This window comes from Echiichthys vipera (assembly GCF_963691815.1).
Source record: "Echiichthys vipera genome assembly, chromosome: 3".
In the NCBI taxonomy this organism is placed as follows: domain Eukaryota; kingdom Metazoa; phylum Chordata; class Actinopteri; order Perciformes; family Trachinidae; genus Echiichthys; species Echiichthys vipera.
Genome location: NC_139828.1, coordinates 18,291,138 through 18,311,328, shown reverse-complemented (window position 1 = coordinate 18,311,328; position 20,191 = coordinate 18,291,138). Strand labels below are relative to the sequence as shown.

The 20,191-nt window shown below is 40.4% G+C and overlaps 1 protein-coding gene across 1 annotated transcript in view; it reads right to left on the bottom strand.

Annotated features, from left to right (window-relative positions):
- The window catches only part of camsap2a (calmodulin regulated spectrin-associated protein family, member 2a), a gene marked incomplete at its 5' end in the record, with an annotated part of 48,688 nt that overhangs the window by 12,234 nt on the left and 16,263 nt on the right, over positions 1–20,191 (bottom strand). Inside the window, 4 exon segments of the mRNA XM_083911111.1 lie at positions 5,963–6,102; positions 6,965–7,106; positions 13,912–14,019; positions 16,305–16,466. Of these exon segments, the coding sequence (XP_083767237.1) occupies positions 5,963–6,102; positions 6,965–7,106; positions 13,912–14,019; positions 16,305–16,466 (552 nt within the window).

Genomic DNA, 20,191 nt, shown 5'->3' with positions numbered 1-20,191 from the left:
AAGTGCACACAATATGCAAAACGGGTGCAGTGAAGCGGGGACGACCTTGAAGAAACACGCCCCCAGTCCATGGTCTCCAGACAAAGCCAATGCTGCACGGCTCAGCTCTAAAGATACCTGATTTACCTCATCAGCACATTTTTCACACACACACACACACACACACACACACACACACACACACACACACACACACACACACACACACACACACACACACACACACACACACACACACACACACACACACACACACACACACACACACACACACACACACACACACACACACACACACACACACACACACACACACACACACACACACACACACACACACACACACACACACACACACACACACACACACACACACACACACACACACACACACACACACACACACACACACACACACACACACACACACACACTAAAGCCCACCAGAAGGGGCAGAGGCAATTAACACCAGTAGCAGTGGTTTCCCTTGGGTGTTACTGCAGTATTTTAGCAGGGTTTTTTGGACTTCTTTTTGTTTCCTCACACGTGAAAAAGTGTGTCACTATGACAAAATCTAGGTGTGGGAAGCTGTAGTGCACATGGCTATATAAGTCATTCAAGTGAAGCAGACAAATATTGAAATATCATCTTGTGCAATCATCTTGAGTTTTTCATCAAGCAGTCAACTACATATTTTCATCTTTCCCCATCATCTTTTTCTACCTATATTTTGAGTTACAGTTGCCCTTCTGATTACAACTAACTGGGGTTAAATAACTCTTAAACATACAGTAGAATTATTAGCAAACAGCTAGTCAAATGGCAAAAGTGCATGTTACCTTAAGGTGTTCAGCATTCCTCAATGGGGCAGGTCAAGGCAAAGATAGAGCCAGAAAGACGTGAAAAGAAAAAAAGGAATAGAGAGAGACAAAGATCTCCTATCCGCCCAGCCGAGATTGGTGGCAAAAGCCCAACTAGACTTCTCTCTTACCATCTGCCCGTCTGACTACTACTGATACACCAGGTGTGAGTGTTAGCACTTAATACCCCCCAGTCAGCACACACGCACACGCACGCACACACACGCACACACGCACGCACACGCAGACAGACAGACACAGACAGACAGACAGACAGACAGACAGACAGACAGACAGACAGACAGATCCCCAATCAACCAACCAACCACCACTACTACTACTATGCCTTTCTCCCTGTTGACTGGCATTACTACCTCTGCCAAGTCTGCAGCGCTGCCAGATCGGTCTTGTTTAGAGATTTCAGTGTCAAAGTGCGTCTGAAAACAGAAACCTGATTGGTGTTTACAAGAAGAGAGCTCTGGGTAGAAAGGTGTGGGGGTGAAGGTGGGGGAGCTAAATAGCTAAAAATGGGCACAAATAGCCCTGCACTGTCAATGCATAGGGTTTGCAATACAAACAAACAAATGTACATAAAAAAAAAAATCAAATTACGTAATTTAACCCTAAATTTAGCCAGACACTAGGGTTGGACACACACTGACTGTTTACTGGGCATTAATGTCCACAATCATTGGGCCAGAAGGTTGATTAATGGATCTAAGCCCTCAGCCAGACAGACACGCTCAATTTGGAAAACCCACTCTTTTGATGACCGCCAACTTTATCAGGCTGTCCTTAGTCACCCACAGAAAAAAACGTTGTAAATATAGAAAAAAACAGACCTGAGACAACAAGTCGGAACAAAAATCCACGAGAGGGCATTATGACACTGAAAAAAACATTTGTTTCTTGGATGACACATAATCCTTGCACTCTTAATGTACTGGTAGGAACTGAGGCCCATCCTATTGCAACACTCACTGTAAATGACTCATTGACTAATGACTCAAACATCAACATAATACAGTATCTATGAATTAAACAGAGAACCCAGTCTATGTTCAATATAGGTTCAAACGTCTATTTTCATAAGACAGGGTACCACTTTTTTATATAGCTGATACCTTACAGGGGAACACAATAACATTCTTCGTTGCTAATATCCAATAGTCAGACTGTGGATGATCGGCAAACTTAAAGCTGAGTTGAAGAGGCGGCTTATGAATTACAGTAAGTGTGTTAATTGCCTTCCTCGGGGCAATCTGAGCACGTCTGCTGCTACAAACCTCCTGGTAAAGGAGAAGCAAAGCGCTGGCAAAAGCCCAAAGCTGGTGAATTTCATTTCTCCTTCTTGGATCCGCAGATGGCAATTTAGATGTGCTGTGAATTAATTAAATGGAGAGCCAGTAAATGAGAGTGGGTTGGCGTGATTCACTATAGCCTGGTGTCCATTAGGAAAGAAAAGGTCCTTCGTAATGTGTGGCTATGGGGGCTGGGTACTGAAGGCTACTCAATTGTCGCCTAGTAAATGTAGTGTGTACTCATCCTGTTTTCACCAAACACACAAAATGTTGCGATTTATGTGGACTTGCATACAGTGCCTATAGAAAGACATGATTGAAATAGTCACTTTTTTTGTTATACAGTGCATCCGGAAAGTATTCACAGCGTTTCACTTTTTTGAATTGTGGTTTCCTCCCACAATTCAAAAGACATGCACCTGTCAGGTTAATTGATGACTCTAAAATTGCCCTTAGGTGTTAATGGTTGTCTGTCTCTGTCCGTCTACATGTGCCCTGTGATAGACTGGCGTCCTATCCAGGGTGTAACCCGCCTCACGCCCGATGTCAGCTGGGATTGGCTCCAGCCCCCCGCGATCCCGACAGGGACAAGTGGTTGACGATGAATGAATAAATGAAGTTCCGAAACAGACCATGGGATCATTTTGCGCAGTAATTACACTTTAACTCGGGTGGTTTTTATGTGCAGTGTTCAACACAAAGTTGCTCACTTAGTCGTCAAATGTTCAGGCCGCGAGACTACATCTGCTCCATTCCAATTTTCTGCACCCGGGACTCTAACCCATGCCAGCTACTCTCTCTAGCCCTCATGTTCAAACTGAACTGAGGTATCTCCTTTAATTCTTACATTTTGTCTTCTTTATATCACTGCATCTCCATACAGTATGACCTATCTCATTTAGGTTACCAGACATTTAACTTTGCAACTCTTAACAGCGTATGTATTCACACTAGAGCTAAAACATATAATCACTTTGTTGTTTGACAGATGATCGACAGAAAGTTTATCATTAACTATTTTGAGAATTGATAAGTTTCAGTTATTTTTCAAGCAAATATGGAAAATATTCCCCTTTTCCTGTTTCTTTAACATGATGATTTGTTGTTTTTCCTTGTTATACATGATAAACGGAACATTTGGTTTTTAGATAGTTGGTTGGGCAAAACAAGACATCTGAATAATTACTGTAGTAATTTATTAGAAAAGACAATTCATTCATTATTAGATAAATGCCAGTTTAATCAATATGTTGCAGTTGTAATTAACATACAATGGTGCATTTTGGTTGATTAATATCTGCGTGGTTCTCCCTACAGTTTTATGTTCTTCCCTCTAAATGGAAAACGTCAGATCTATCACACCTGATGGAAGGATTAGCACAAGAAAACTTTCAGCAGTGTGTGATATTGGTCATGCTGTGTGTTTGTCTGCTTGGATGCTTCAGTGATGGGCATGTCTAAACACATCCTCAAACTCTGAAAAGATGCTGTCCCTCTTTCTCTCATTTCCCCCCCTCAGTCCCTTCCATCTACTCTTTGTTGGTGTAAGAGATAACGCTCAACCACGTCTCTTCTCTCCTGTTTCCAATTTTCTTCCACATCAACACCTCTCACTCCCCCTCCCCATTAATGTCTCAGCTCAATCTATGTAATAAGGTCTCCATTAGTATGACAGGCCACAGTGTACAGCTACTGAGAGTGTGACTGCCTGGAAACAAGGTCAAGGTTACTCAATCTGGATGGTTCTGTGTGCAGTTCTGGCTTTACTGCTGCTCTTAGGCAACGGCTCTGCCCTGCTGGGATTTTTTTCCTTTTACTTTCCTCATGAATTCAGTGTCTGCAAAGTACTGCTAATGGCTGGTTCACACAATGCAATTATTTATTTTTTATTTTTACACATATATAATACTATACTATTAGTACAAATATCAATATTGCTGCTTCTGTGACTGAGCACCTGCTTTACTATAGTTTCACATCTTGGCTCCAGTACTCCAGGTCTCCGTTTGATAACAGAATTAAGTCTAATTATTTTATTTTTTCTGTTCGTTTTAGCATCAGATGGAAGCAAAACATATGTAATAATTTTGAAAAGCAAAACCCGTCCAATCAATTATTTTCATCACTATTGCATAAGTTTTCAGTGTAGAAAGTCCATGTATTCAATTCAACTCAGGCGACTAATGTGTTAAATTTTGTGTGTTCAAACTGCTCTCTAAAGCAGGATGGCAACATAGCTAAAACTGGACTGGAAACAGCATGTTTTTAAGTTTAATGTGGCTTAAAAGCTGATGTGGCGTAAGTTCAGACAGCCTACTGATGTTTGTCCTTTCAGTGACCTGTGTTCAGTCTGTGCTGAGGACAACAGCTCTCTGTCAAAATCATCCAGACGCATGAGCTTTTCTACTGCATAAGCAGCTCTCGGGAATAACACAAACAGAGATGGACATATCAGGGACAAACACAAACACACAGCACGGACGAAAAGTTACACTGAACCACCACCAGACAGATTGCACCTTTTGTGCATCAGAGCAGTGAGAGTAGCTGTTTTTGGGACTTTGTTGGGAAGGTGGCTATTTGATGAAAAGTTTTTTTGCGGACAAAAATACATTCACAAACACAACTAGAACAATACTTTTAGAGCCAACACAGCAACAATGTATAAAAGTAGCATGTGTTTCCCAAATGGAAGACCTCGTTTCCCATAAATCCCACAACACTGGTTTTGAGCAAGAAGAACGAAACTGAGAGCTGTTAACAAACACCAGACCACGTAAAACAACATGAAGATGAAACTACATGGAAGAGTGGAACCAGAGCCCAGAGGAAGACACGAGTGAATAAAAAAGGCCAGTAAACAGACAGACAAAGTATGACGGGAGAGAATAAGGAAAATCACATTCAAAAGTAAGAATGAAACACAAGGAACAAAAAGAGGAAGAAAGACAGAAATTACTACAGGGCAAGAAAGTTTAGAGAAGAAAAATCAAGAAAGGAAAGGAAATAAAACGGGGAATGAATAAAGACTTTAAAAATAAAAGAAAGGAAAGAGTTTGTGAGGTCAGAGTAAAAAAACAAACGCATTCAGACATGGGGGGGAATCGTGAGTTGGGAGTGCAGCTCTCCAGGCTTGTGGTGGGTGAGGACAGATCCTTTGGATTGAATGGTTTTTCCACAGCATGACTCACCACACTGGCCATACAGAGCTGCTTATTTCTCCTGTTACATTTAGCCTTCTCACTGGAAACCACACCACATGGTTTTCTAATCAGTTTTGTCAAAAAAGAACCCATGAATGAATGGATATTTCTTTAAAGAACCACCACTTGCTTGGATTTTATGTTAACCGGCATTTCATGGGAGGTCTCAATTTTTTTTAGATGGTGGTTTTTCTACTAACTACAATTGGCATTTTTTCTTCCTGCTGGCATGCACATACACATTTGGCATACTAAAGGCTCAGTTTCAACAAGTCAGTAGTTAAGCGGTTTCAATTCTGGCAGATATTTCTCCAAGACTGTAACAATCTTTACACAATCACTGTAAAAACAATTTCAGAGTGCAGAATTGGTTTGCAGAGAGAAGCTTTGAACACCAGCCACACAGGATCAGAATACTGTACAAGCATCGGTTACATGTAAGCAGATTTTTTTGATGAGAAACAACTGAATGTCTTTCAATTATCATCAAGCTTGACCTAAAAAACAACTAGTGTCTCACACGCTCATAAATGACATTAAATGGAATCAAAAAATAAATTAAAAAAATAAATAAAATGCAGCCAGGGTTGGGACGTACCTTGATGGTGGAGGAGGCGTAGAGCATGTCCTCTAGGCTGAAGTGGCAGCAGCTGTTCAGGTTGTCTTTGCAGAAGTCCTGTATGAGCTGCAGGTTGTACAGCCGATCAGCCAGCGTCATGTTCTCCTTCAGACAGATATCTGGGAGGACAGAGGGAGCCATCAGGAGTCAGTGTATGGATTTTTTGATTGTGGTTATAACTCACAGCTCGGCGGTTTTCAGTAGACTGATGTTAAAGATCAGAGATGGTGCAGTAGATTTTATTTTTGAGGATCTTTTAGTATGGAACTGGTGTGGTGTTGAAGCACTATAGTTTGTGACTGACCAATCATGACAGTGTGTTGCATGTCATTAACCTGTGGGCGGAACAGTCTGTTATTACATTTAAAGAGGAAACAGTGTTGGGTGATTGATCTTTTGTCCCTGTGATGTTTTCAGTTCAGCTGAAAAAAATGTGTTTGTGTGTGTGTGTTGGGCCCACTGACAGCCCTCTTCATTAGCAAAGTGATGTGATTATGTTGCATCTTTTGTTTGTGACTGATCTTTGATCTATTGAATGATCCATTAAGGGGCAGGGGACAAAATAGTAAAAATCAAATCTCTTAACATAGGTAGAAAAGGTTTGTCAAAAATAAAATCGAAAAGTCTTTTCAGATGTTTTTTCCCCCATGCTGAACATTTATAAAAACACTTGTTTAAAGAGAGAGAATCACTGTACGCTGTGTTTTGGTTTGAAAATTGGATTTTTAGTGTGCTGTTGATATGTGTTCTGAAAATAGATGTTTACCATTTTGGTCTTCATGGGCAGAAACAGCTTGAGGGCCAGAGACTTTCAAAAGTTGGAAACATTCAGCATTTTTCAATTTTATTTGCTTTGGTCAACAGAGCTGAGCTCTTAAACCTCTACTTATAAATTACACATTGTGCTGAGTTCCGGACGTCCTGTCCCAAACCAACACACAACAGTCTAGCTTTAACCCAAACCAACTGTAAGCTACTTACCGTCCAATGGTAGCAGCTGAGGGCAGTAGTAGTGCAGCAGAGCACCTAGGGCAGAGCCGTCCGTGCTGTCTTTCAGCAGGTTGTCCACTGGGGGGATCCAGGGAACCAGCTGGGTCGAGGCCTGCTCCTTCCTGTAGCGAGCCTGCATAACATAAAATACACACCTATAAACCAAACTGCATTGTGCAACATTAACCTGCCTACATCTACAGTACCTATCGGGCCAGGCATGTCCTGTTGTTTCGTCTTTCAATCATTAATTACAGCTGCAAAATTAGTTATGTCTAATTGTGTAACCATCATAAAAGCTGGATATATACTGCCTCTTTAAAGCAGCGACAAACACTTTAGAAGACATTAAACTACATTAGATTTACTCATGTATGCACATAATTAAATGGTTCTGGAGCCACAGTGAGTGTAGTAAAATATCAAGCGAACAAAACACACAAGTGTTTTCAATGGAACTAACTGGTCCATAGCAGTCTTCTGTTCTTCATAGCAGCGGTCTGCTATTCAGAAATAACAGACCGTAGAGAATTGAGTATTTAATAAAGCTGCGTAATAAATACATATGACTTTACTCGTAAACACACAATGCTCCCAGAGATCCCATCTCTGAAATGGAATTCTAATAAAATTAATTATTTTTCATTTATTTTGTTTAATCCCTTGGGACCTCTTCAGTGATTCCCCAAGGGTGTCCACCTTCACTAAAAAGAACCTTCACTTTGGCAAATACAAGGAAGTATGATTGATTATCAAAATTTCTGTGCACATTTTCCTAATGTCTATATACCACAGATTTCAAGAAACGTTACCTTATACTAAACTGCAGTTTATAGAGAAGATATAGAATAAGGGAGTAGGTTTTTTTTAGTACATCTCATTATACTGCTTTATCTTAACGGCAAATAATTACATGTGTATCAATTTCAAAATGTCTTTTCATATTGTTTAGTGTACAGTAAAGGATGCAGCATAAGGGAACCCTCAAAACAGGGCATGAGAGAAGCAGTGTTTATGTAACAGTGAAGTCACATGTTGATGTGCACACGTGAGAAAAAAGATGACAATCAAGACAGAGAGAGGCAGGAGGGAGCAGAGACGGTCACTATGGATACATAGATGAAAGAGCATAGCACTGATTAGTTGACTTACGGGCACAAGCTTCATGTACCACTTGGTTGGTGACTGCAGCAGCACAGTAAAAGAAAAAGACAACAACAAAGAAAATACCTGTTAGTAAGATTAGTTAGTAATGCGATTAGTAATACAAGGAAAGTCATGACAGCAGTGAGATCAAAGGAAGAGGACCTGTGTCCACACAACTCAAATAACCCTGAAATTGTGTTTAGTTTAATGTGGTGTTAAGATTTGCGTGTGTATCTCAGGCTTTTGATGCTCCTATGTCTACAGAATAAAAGTTTACTTATTGACTGACCAAATCTAGGTTACTTCATATCATCATAATTTCTCTAAAATAAAACAGCGCCTAACTAGTAGTGAACAAGAGCAATAATTTAAATTAGCTTGACTGAGCCAGTATCAGTAGCTTGACTGAGCCAGTATCAGCATCTAAGGGTATAGCCACAATTTTACATTTTACTACTACTCTACTACTACTTTGTTTTAAAACAAAATGTTTTAGCACCGTATCAGAAATAGTCTCCGTCCATACTAACCCCATTGAAAACACATATTCAATGACAATTCAATCACACTGGGCATTGCGTGCAGGTGTAAACAGGAGGCAGATTGTCTAATGTTACTCTGTGATGAAAATACAGAAAATATAACGGAGGAAGAAGAGAAATTGCGAAAAGTATCAATTGTGTGAGTTTAAATAGCTGAGACGAATCGTAGAAATAACGCACACTGCATGGCACCAACAAAATTAGGAAATGCTTCATATTGTCACTGAAGAGAAGAGCATCAGTGTAATACCCACAAAAGAAACCAAATAAAAATCCTGCTGCATCAATGTAACCAAACTGTCAGCTATCCATTGACAATGTAAGCTGACTCAAAACATCAGAGGCTTGCCTCAGTTAACAGCTAATTCCGACAATACCTAGAAGTATCAAAGAACCAAAATGTGAGTGGCACTCAAAAATGGCTGGCAAGTGCTCATCTTCAAAGGGCAAGCCACGACTCGTGAGAAAATATAGCCGCTTTGTACTGAAACCTCCAAAATGAATAATTAAGACAGCAAGAGGATGAAAAGATCAGTTGTAGCTTCCTTGGATTTTCTTGATTTGATTAGCGTCATAGTCTTCTGAATGGTAATTTCAGTCCCCAGTAAGAGTCTGATGCCGTCAGAGGAACACATGTGATGTAATCTAATAAACACCATAATAGTTAATCAGTTTCATCTATTTGAATGGAATGCCGATATCACAGCATGCATGTGACTCTTTACGTGTTGCAGGAAAGTTCTGCTAAAGGTTAAATTCATAAACTTTAACCTCCAATAAAATAAAAACTAGCCTGGTACAAAAACATTCACCCCCCGCAGTGCTGTCATGGAGATATGACCTAAATGTACAGACTAGAATGTTTTTTTTGTACCAGGCCTTAAATGGGCTATGCTGTCAAAACTCCCTGTTTAACATGGGGGTCAATGATAAATTACTCTATTATGACACCTGCCCCTAGTGGCCACTCGGCAAACTGCAGTTTATGGCACTTCCTTATTGGATCAACCAGGAAATCGCTGTGGTTCGGCTTGGTATTGACATATCTGATTAAAGAAATAATCCTTGATCAATAACACTTTAATTACATTAAATGTACTAACGGCTTTTAATACCATGGTTTTTAAACCAAAGACAGTAACAGTGATTGAACTGGAGGTGAGTCCGGGCTTTTTGATAAAGAGTGTTCTGATGATGCAAATGGCTACTAATGCCAACAAATCACCTATTAAGGTGTCAACTTGAACTTTCAATGATGGGGTCTGTAAAAACTCACAACTCGAAGCCTTGCTGTCTCACTTATATCTTAATAAGATAACATGAAGGACACAATGTCTATCTGCATCTAAAGTGATGATCTGAGACTGGTCTTAGCAGGGTCAAACAGAGTCAACTACCAATCAAACCCCTGTGGAGCAGTCAGGCCCTCATCCATCATCTCCTTACAGAACACACACACGCACGCACGCACGCACGCACCTCCACTTCAATCATCCTTTCAACTCTCTCTGTAGCCCAATGAGAGTTCATCCTCTGAAGCCAGACATGTCTGGCTGAGCTGCAGCTCAGCTTTTGCAACTTAAAAGGATTAGTCCTCACTTCTCTGTCCTGACCTGGCCTCCGCAGGCCTCCCCCCTCCAACCCATACCTAGCCCCCACCCACCCTCACCCCTGTACTGGTACAGTACAGTAAGTTAAAATAAAAACACTGTTCTCCCGGTGAGCTCTGACATTGTTGTCTAAGGAAGGGTACGTGTATCCGTCTGACTGAAACAGAGGCTGCCTGTGTGACTCACACTGCAGTCTTACAGCAAAGACAGAAGGGGGGATGCATTGGGAGGTGGGGAGTGATGGAGGGATAGAGGGAGGATTGATGGAGTTTCTCTGCATCAGCAAAACCAAACCAAAACAGTAGTGCACTAGTTTTGCATATTACTGCAGTTTTTAAGTTGCTTTTTGTCTTCTGTTCTTCTGTGTTGTTTTTGGCGATGCAAAATTAGTTGTTCTAAGACCCCCTTTCATCGCCTCTTTTTGGGCCAATCAAAGTGTTATTGTGAAGGCGGTGCACAATTTGGACACTAATGCTTAGGCTTTGTTTGTTTGTTAGAAAGCGTCAGCCATTTTATAATTCACACACATATGTAAAAACAATATAAACTAAAACACTGAAATGACGATTAAAAGAAAACACTAGGATGAAGGCAAAGTCATCATTACATTCAAATAGCCAAGATGCTGACTGCAACTGCCAACACAGCAAGGAGTTGTTATGCAATGTCTCCTGTCTGCAGCACCGGTGTTAAATTAGACAAATCTTAATAACCCCCATGTAAAGAACATGCAAAATGGTTTTAAAATGGGCTAATACAGTTTCACAACTATAATGCAATGAACAATACTGTTTTTTCTGATATTTTTAAAATAATTTCCACTATCTGTTTCAGCAACTGCATGCAGACATACTAACAAGTACTTTAATTTATCTGAAAGTGCTGAACTATGTCATCAAATGGCTGTGACTTTTCAGACAAGTATAAGAGAGAGAGTGAAAAAGAGAGGGTCACCATGAGGACACACAAATACTCCCTCACCCACACACACATATCCACACGAGCTGCCCTGAGGGATGATGTGGTCTGGGTGCGGGTATAATGCCTTTGCCAACCGGCATGTCTTTCACACGCTGGATGGCAGGTCTTACCCTATTAATTTGGCACTGTAGCATCCATGACTTTGCTCCGCCATAAACAATGGCGATAGGTTAAAAGAAATACAAACAAGCCTGAGCGTTTATTTTTCCCTACACCAGAATGTTAAGTCCTGCAAACCATTCTCCAGGGCTGTGGGGATAGGTCTGGCAACGCAAGACTAGGGATGATTTGTCTGGAAACCAGATAAATCTTCTAAACTCCTTTGATCTGGCAGATAGGTCTGGCGCCTCTCCCATATAGACATATAGATTTCTAGCGGCTTGATGTTGCATGGATAAATCACAACCGTTAATTGCATGTTGGGTGGTTTTAAGACAATGACCGACAGCGTCACCATCCAGTCTGCAGGTTTGTTCAGTGCAAGCTTTCACAAAACTCAGGTCAAACCAGGCGGCGCTGATCAAATCTGACTCAATATTCTGTTACTGTTTTGCCTATTTCTCGCATAAAATGTTTCCAGAAACTCATTTAAGTGTACTGTTTCAATATAATTTCAGAACGTTTGCTGCCATTGTTATCCATTTAGCAAGCCCCCCCTTTTCTTTGCTGTGACTGGTTGTAGGTCACGATCCATGGCTCTGATTAATTGTAGGTTTATCCAATTGTGTCCAGAAGCATTTTGCTCTGCACAGTTGAAATCAAGAAATGAACTGAGATGGCCCAGACTAAAACACATTTATAATTAGTCTGGTGATGCCAGGCTAAGGGATGAGGTTACTGAAGGTCCAGCTCTCAGGCTTGGGGGCTAAACAAACAGATGTGGTAACATGATGAGCAGGAGGGGCTCCACATGTGAGACACAAAGGCTGACATTACTGTCAAAAGACTCCTCTGTATTGGAAAGAGTTCTCTTTTTCAACAAGCAAATAATGATGGAATGATTGGTCACTTATTTTTGATGCAGCTTTCCCAGTTAAAAGTGTGTGTGTCAGTGTGGGATAGCTGAGGCATGCAGTGCTGCGTCTGCACACTGACTGCTCATATCAACATCTAACATGGTTGAAGTGTGTGTGCGCACACACACGCTGCAGTTGTGCATTTGAGCTCTCAGCATGCAAAATATTTTCCCTTAGGTAGACTTTTTAACTTTCTAAACATTTCCACAAAGCAGCATCACTGACAGTGTTGTGACATAGTGTGTTGCCTGCCCAGGAGTAGGGGTGAGAAAGCTGGAAAGAAAGTAGAGGAGTGGAGTATGAGGATCAAGAGCAGGACGACATTGAAATGTAGAAAAAAAAGGAAATTAATAATAGAAGGTAGAGGAGACTGAATTGCTTCTAATGAATGTCAACATTCATTGCTTGAGGTTATCTAATATGAGTTGAAGGGGTTCAGGACTTTCAGGGGGAACTGAGACTTGCTAACATTACATTGCATTTATTAAAAAATGACACAAAGGTGAGTTTACCTTCCGAAAAAAACAGCTGGTGCTGCATAAAACATGATATAGAGGTGAGACGCAGAAGCATGAAGAATGAGTGTGACATCATCCACCTGCCCCTCCCCCTCCTCCCTCTTCATCACTCAGCTGTGTCAGGGTGATGGGTAGTGGTTTCTATGCCAACTGAGACCTTCACTGCCCAACCAAAAATATCAAATGCAGCACAGACACAAAAACACAGACCTGACTGAAGTTTTATAAGTGCTATTTTCTTTCTGAAATTTGAATTATTTTAGTAAATGTACATTATTCAGAGGATCAGTTAATTATTTATTGCAAATACAGGGTCAAACTACAGAATCCAAACATAGGTTACTTCAGATAACACACACACACACACACACACACACACACACACACACACACACACACACACACACACACACACACACACACACACACACACACACACACACACACACACACACACACACACACACACACACACACACACACACACACACACACACACACACACACACACACACACACACACACACACACACACACACACACACACACACACACACACACACACACACACACAACTCCAGATAACAAACACTCACACTAGAAATCACTGCTGATACCAGACTCGGTTATATAACCGATTTGGACCGCGGGCAGGACCCTAAACATGGGTGACCTCACACTAAATGACGGCTGGCCTAATGAGACCAGAGAACACTGATCTGCTGGTTACGGAATAAATGAAGTGAGTGAGGCATGTACAGTGGTCAGGGTTGATAAACTTGTTATGATGTTGAAGATGTAGCCTGGCATTCTCTCTCTTTCTCTATTAATAAATACAGACCGAGCTTCACTGAAAGCCCAGACATACCGTATGTGAGAGAGATTTTCTGCAATGGTAACTGGGTTTTAAGGGCTTAAGACATTCTTATAGACACTGCTCTCAGATGTTTAAGTTGTCCCGGACAAATATCTGTCAGTCAAAGGGAAAATGTTGTGGTTATTAAGTGGAGCCAAGGATTTCACTTAGCTTGTTTGGAGCTGTCCGTTAAACCGGTGACATCTGCATGTTCATGTGAAGTTAGTCAAGTGTTGGGAAAGAGAGGAAGGCAAAGGAAAAACACGCACCCGAGGACTCCCAGCAGGCTCTGCACTCTGCGTCTCACTCTTCCTCTCACTCTTCCTCTCACTCTTCCTCTGCTCCTGAGCCACAATGTTTTTCAGATACTCATTTACCTGAAAAAAAGGTGACAAACAACAAGAATATGAATAACGCTTTATCTTCAGCTCCTACAGCTCTCTTGTATAATGAGTAATATTGACATTGAAAAGTAAAGTTGATTTTACTTTTCCACAGTATTAACCATCCTTATCATTAGCATTATAATTTAAAGAAAACCATTTATTTATGCTTTTGTGTTATAGTTAAGTTACTATCTCTCCATAAAGGACCACAATAAAGTATATGTTTAAATTAGGGCTGTGAATGGGCTGGTGGTATATCATGATACAGGGGTAAGGATTCAATATATTTTGATATATTGCAATTCCAGAAGAAGAATTGTACTAGTGATCATAGTGAGTATCAAATCTAGTCTCTTTCAATCCTGCACTCTGGACAATGTATTATAGTATGTCCCCAAGTTCATATGGATCCAGTTCAAACAGGAATCAGCTGTAAGCTGGTGAATTTTGGACCTTTAGAAAACAAAGGGACTCTGACAGAGAGCCATATGTCCAACGAATGGGACTCTACAACCACACCTGCTAGCTTGTGTGTGTGTGTGTGTGTGTGTGTGTGTGTGTGTGTGTGTGTGTGTGTGTGTGTGTGTATGTGAAGCTCAGAGTTGGCAGTAGCCCAGTGATTCTACTAAAAGAATGTAAACAGACTGGGCCCTGTAGCACTGTATGGAGGAGCCAAAGCCATCTGCACATGCAGGCCATGTAGCAAAGCACGAAATTCAAAGCAAGAGATTCACACAGAGCATGCTGGCTCAAAGGTTAATAGGATGCATTTTACCGATGTGTTATATGTACTGTAGCAATCCATTTTATGGGATTTTTTTGAAAAAGTGCATTTGTTTCCTTCTAGCTCCTACATAGACTTTATACCCAACTATTAAGTATTAGTATTTAAATAGAACCATTTGCAAGAACTTTTGAGTGTGCCTGACTTTTACCCATTCTGATACTTGATGCACATCCAAATTCTAAAGACAAAAGTAGTTATAGTAGAAATAAGCTAGTAGTTAGTAGTTAAGGTAGTGGTACCGGATAATAGACTGATAAGAAATCTGACCAGAAGCCGCGTGTGATATTCGTTGCACTTAAAATCTCAAAATCTGAAAGTTATATTGAAAAAAACCCCACACTTAAATAATCTGTTTCAGTGGACGGATGGATGGATTAATGGCCCTGATACATAATAAAACTCTAATAGGTTGAAATATCTCTAATTGCTATTTGAGGAAAATGCATATAAGTATTACAAGGCAAAATACTGCTCAAAAGCAGCCTCTAAACAAAAAGTTCAGCACAGCCTTTTAAGCCCTGAAACAAGACTGTAGAGGAGAAGTGCAGGAGGGTCTGGCATTCAATGTCTTGTGCCATAGCTAACAAGATCCGCCACTCTGCATAGAAGATGTAGGTAATGTTAAATCACACCATCATAAAAAGAAAATGCATTTCTTATGACCACAAATACATATATTTCACATACACACATATATATATATATATATATATATATATATATATATATACACACATATATATATGTATATACACATATATACATATATATACATATATATACATATACTGTATGTTCTCCCCGTGTCCATGTGGGTTTTCTCCGGGTTCTCCGGTTTCCTCCCACAATCCAAAGACATGCACGTGTTAGGTTAATTGATGACTACAAAATTGCCCTTAGGTGCGAATGGTTGTCTGTCTCTGTTCGTCTCTATGTGCCCTGCGATAGACTGGTGTACTGTACAGGGTATACCCCGCCTCACGCCCAATGTCAGCTGGGATCGGCTCTAGCGACCCCGGGATAAGCGGATGAAGATGAATGAATGAATGAATATATATATGTACATATATTAACATACATATATATCCTGTTAATAAACCTGTGTTAAAAGGTTATAAAAAATGAGTGAAATTAGTAAAAAATTGTACAATCCCACCTTTATTATACCCGGGAGGATGTTTTCTCATGTGCTGCGAGCTCACCTGTACACGTCATATGGCAGAAGACAAAGTGCTGTGCGTGTAGATGTTATGGTATTTAGGTCAGTGTTTCTGACTGTAATATCTTGCAACCCCACTGCACACTGTGGAATTTCAGAGCCCAAGCTGTATGAGCACCAACATTGATGAAATGCCCCTAAACGTGGGAGTCTACAGTAACCTGTGTAACATTATGAGCACCAGCCTGGACAAGGTGACTTTATGTTCTTACAGTGGGTCATTGTAGTTACAGTAAATTTGTCATTTTAAGAAGATATACCGCTACCCACCTTATTGATCCAGGTGGTCAATGCGTCCTCTGTGTCGTAAGGTGTTTCCACCTCAGGGTCGCAGGACGAATACTGACGAATGCAGGCCATCACCTTCCCGACACTCACCGTCTCCACTGTGTACGCCATCATCAGAGTGTCCATCATTGCCAAGTGAGCGCTCTGGTGGAGAAGAAGATTCAGGGAGGGTGGGGATATGAGTACTTTTAAGGTACCAGCAGCCGATCTAAACTGTAATTAATTTCCTGCAGACAGTATATTGCTAGCCAATGCTCTCAGTCACCAGCTTCAAAGGTCAAATCCAACTGCAAATATAAATGCATTGGCCAAGTGCAAAATGGTGTGTGATAAAACAATGATAGACGATAAGCCCAGTTTGTTTCCTTGACAGTGCATGTAAAGAGACAGATTACTTTGCACTGAGAGGAAACTGAGCCACGGACCATGACAGCAGACTACAAGAAAACCTGATACTCTGATGGAATTGAGATATGATATGCATGCATGTGAGAATCTCCTGCATGTTACTGATTGCAGACGAAACCAAAGGCCTGAGAACGAGACATAGACAAGCCAATGAGAAGTGTGTGAGCTAGACTGCTGAAATTGGCTGCAAAATCTCAAGTTATAAAGTTTGAAAATGTCACATCCAGTGTGCGACAAGAGGAGAGCAATTCATATATACAGATATATATATATTCCTGAGTGGGGGACAAGGCATTGAAAGGACAGTGATTTATAGAACTGGACCGGGATTCCAAATCCTCCGCTGTTCATCTAAAACTGTCACCAGTCGAACGTTCCCTTGTGGCTGTTGCCCTGGAAACAAGTACGTGCATCCCTGGTTACAAGGCCCAGTTTGCTCACAGCAACTGCTATCCTTTGAGTAGCCTGAATAAGACATCTTCCTGACAACTGAGTCCAATTAATAGAATTGGCATCCATTATAAGCTGCTTTAGTCATATTTAGCACTGTCTTATAAAGTTTTATTTTGAAAAACTACAAATATAAATACGTTTTTGGAAACATAATCCTGAAGTTCCACATACAATGTCATAACAGAATGTAAATCTTTAACCCATTTACATGGCCTACTTTTCATCGGGTGGGACTGTGGTTGATTAAATTCTGTGCTATCAATCAGTATGTCTTCTAAGACAACTCCAATGTATTATATAAGCTGCATGTTGCGTGACTACTCCTGCACCTTGGCTCTGCTCCCAAAGGGAACTGTTTAGAGAGATTGCATTAAAATATGTTATTTAGCATGATACAAAGAACAAGACAAGGATAGATGGGGTTACCAGTTATGAGTTGCAATATGGATATATATTCACAGTATCCAAAACTTTCTTTTTTTTTTTTAAATGGTGGATATCCGTTTTTTCGAGATGAAATCCACAATGTTGTTTCTTGTAACCTACTATACATTTCTTGTACTGTATATTTCCAGCAATCATTACTAGTCATGTCATTAGTCAAGTTTCAGATAAAAAAAACAAGCACTACTTATAACCATGGACGGACTATGATGTTTTTCAAAATCTTCCAATTGTGTAAATGCAAAAGGAACATCTGCATTTTTCATTAATTTAACCCATTCATAAAAATAAGATGCAAAACAAACAGTAGCTTGTGTAGCACTGCATGGGTGTTACTCATCAGGCTAATCAAGCCAATCTTTAAACTGTATCAACAATCTAAAACTAGGACTTGAGGCATTGTGAGAGTTACAGACATGAGCCAAGACATGTTGGGTGTGTTTGCCTAGGGCCACATCCACACTACTACGTATGTAAGGAAGGTATAAAATCCCTTTTAGTGAGAAGAAACCTTGAGCAGAACCAGACTTTGAGGGAGAAGTCCATCTGCCAAGAACGACGTAGCATAGGCATAAGTGAGGAAGTTAGTCTAAATGGAAAGCGTTTACTCTCAAGAAGCACTATTCTTCTACAATCACAAAAACGGTCCTAAAATACTAGCTAAAAATAAAATACTAAAAACTTTCATTTGCAAGGGGAATAGTAAAATTTGGAAATATGGTTTACTATGTGTATTTTAATTCTTGGCTCTACCTTTAGATCATTCAATTAGTTTATACTGTCTTGTGTAACCACCGCACACTAGCCAGGAATGAAAATGCCAAATATTTATACTTTAGCAGCAGGTTTTCTAATGGTGAGCTAATCCAATAAAGTTAAAGCGGCCCCTTGAAGATCCACATTGATGCAGTGCACCAGAGCCCGAGAAGAGCAACAGTGTTTGATTCCCTCTAAGACTGGGTTAGCACTCCAGGTCTTAATGCACAATTCTGATTGCTCAAATATGATTTTTGGGTTGGCTCACGCTCCTGAAGTGACCCGCATGCGCAGTTGGTCATTGACGTCACGCCACATTGGTGTTTATGGAAGCGAACATGGCAACGGCAACCAGTATTGTAGGACCTTATGGCTTAATGTGTGGTGGCACCCCAATACTAATGAGGTCTAAAACTTCACCATCCCTCCACTGGCCTCCTGCTTCACTGCTGTCCTCAATGTTTGTTTGGACTCTGTCTCTGGCCTGTGGTTTCAAGCAACCATATTTGTCATTCATCTACAAAACACTGCAGCGCGGGTCAGAATGACGTCAAAGTCGCACTAAAGTCAACCTAGCTGTTCAGATTGCGGTTGCATTCAAAAAAATCCGATACGTATCTGATTCAGTACCACATTTAAAAGTGGCCTGATTCTGATTTGAAAATGTCAGATTCAATGTGACTTGTGCTGCTCACACTGTCAAACGCAAATCCGATATGGGTCACATTTGAGCGGAAAAATCCAATTCAGGTCACTTGTAACTGCAGTGTGAACTTGGGTTTAGACTCCTCATGTTAAAATGTTTTGCCTTTTTGCATATTATTCCTTGGTGTTTTTTTTCTTACTGTGTCATTTGTGTTATATAAAATAGTATATGTGATATACTGTAATTATATAGACTGTCAAGTTAGTAAGTATACATGCATTTTTAGCCCTGAAATGAATCTGCTGTGTGACACTGCATTAACTAATGCTATAATGCTTAATTTCCCCCTTCTCTGATCTGGAAACTCAGCTGCAAACCAATCCCATTTAATAATACACTGCCAAGATGTTTCCTATTGGCCTTCATTTATCCTGTCCAAACATTGTAAAACATTATCCCAGAGACAAACAACCAAATGAAAAAAACACACATACACATCCAGTTATCAGTCTGTCGAGCACAGTACAAATCTGCCCTGTATTTCCACAACAAATGATGGCCAAGGGAGCAACTCCATTCCTCAAAGGTATATTTTGCTTCCTGTCTCCTCCATTCTGCGGAGCAATTTGAGGATATTGATTTGAATCTGCTGTGGTCTGATGAGATACAGCGGCAACACAGAGAACTAATCCTGTTTTACGAGCCCTCAGGCCTGCAGTCTCTAATCATATTGAGCGGCACCAGGGCCATTGTGAGGGAGGAAGAGGCTAGTGTAAAACCACATGGCCATTACAGGATTCAGGTGTTTTTGACACTGAGATCCTACATAGTTTATAATATGAAAAAGCAGCATATTTCGGCACTTAAAAGAGATGTTTTCAATTAGTGGTAGTTCAGAATAATTGTATAAACAAAATTGTGAACCCAACAGTTGGAAATCCTGGGTACAAATAATAATCAGGGCATCATTTATGAAAGCAAGTATTGTATGTATTGTTAAATATTTCTTACACTTGGATATCATCAAAAAGCTTAAAAAAATTTGAAGTGCTTCACAGGAAGAGGAGTTTGAGTTAGTTATTACATTAAGACAAATCTTCCTCTTGCGGTTTTCAAAACATGCCGACCCTGACAACAAAAAAACTGTCACAACATTTCAACT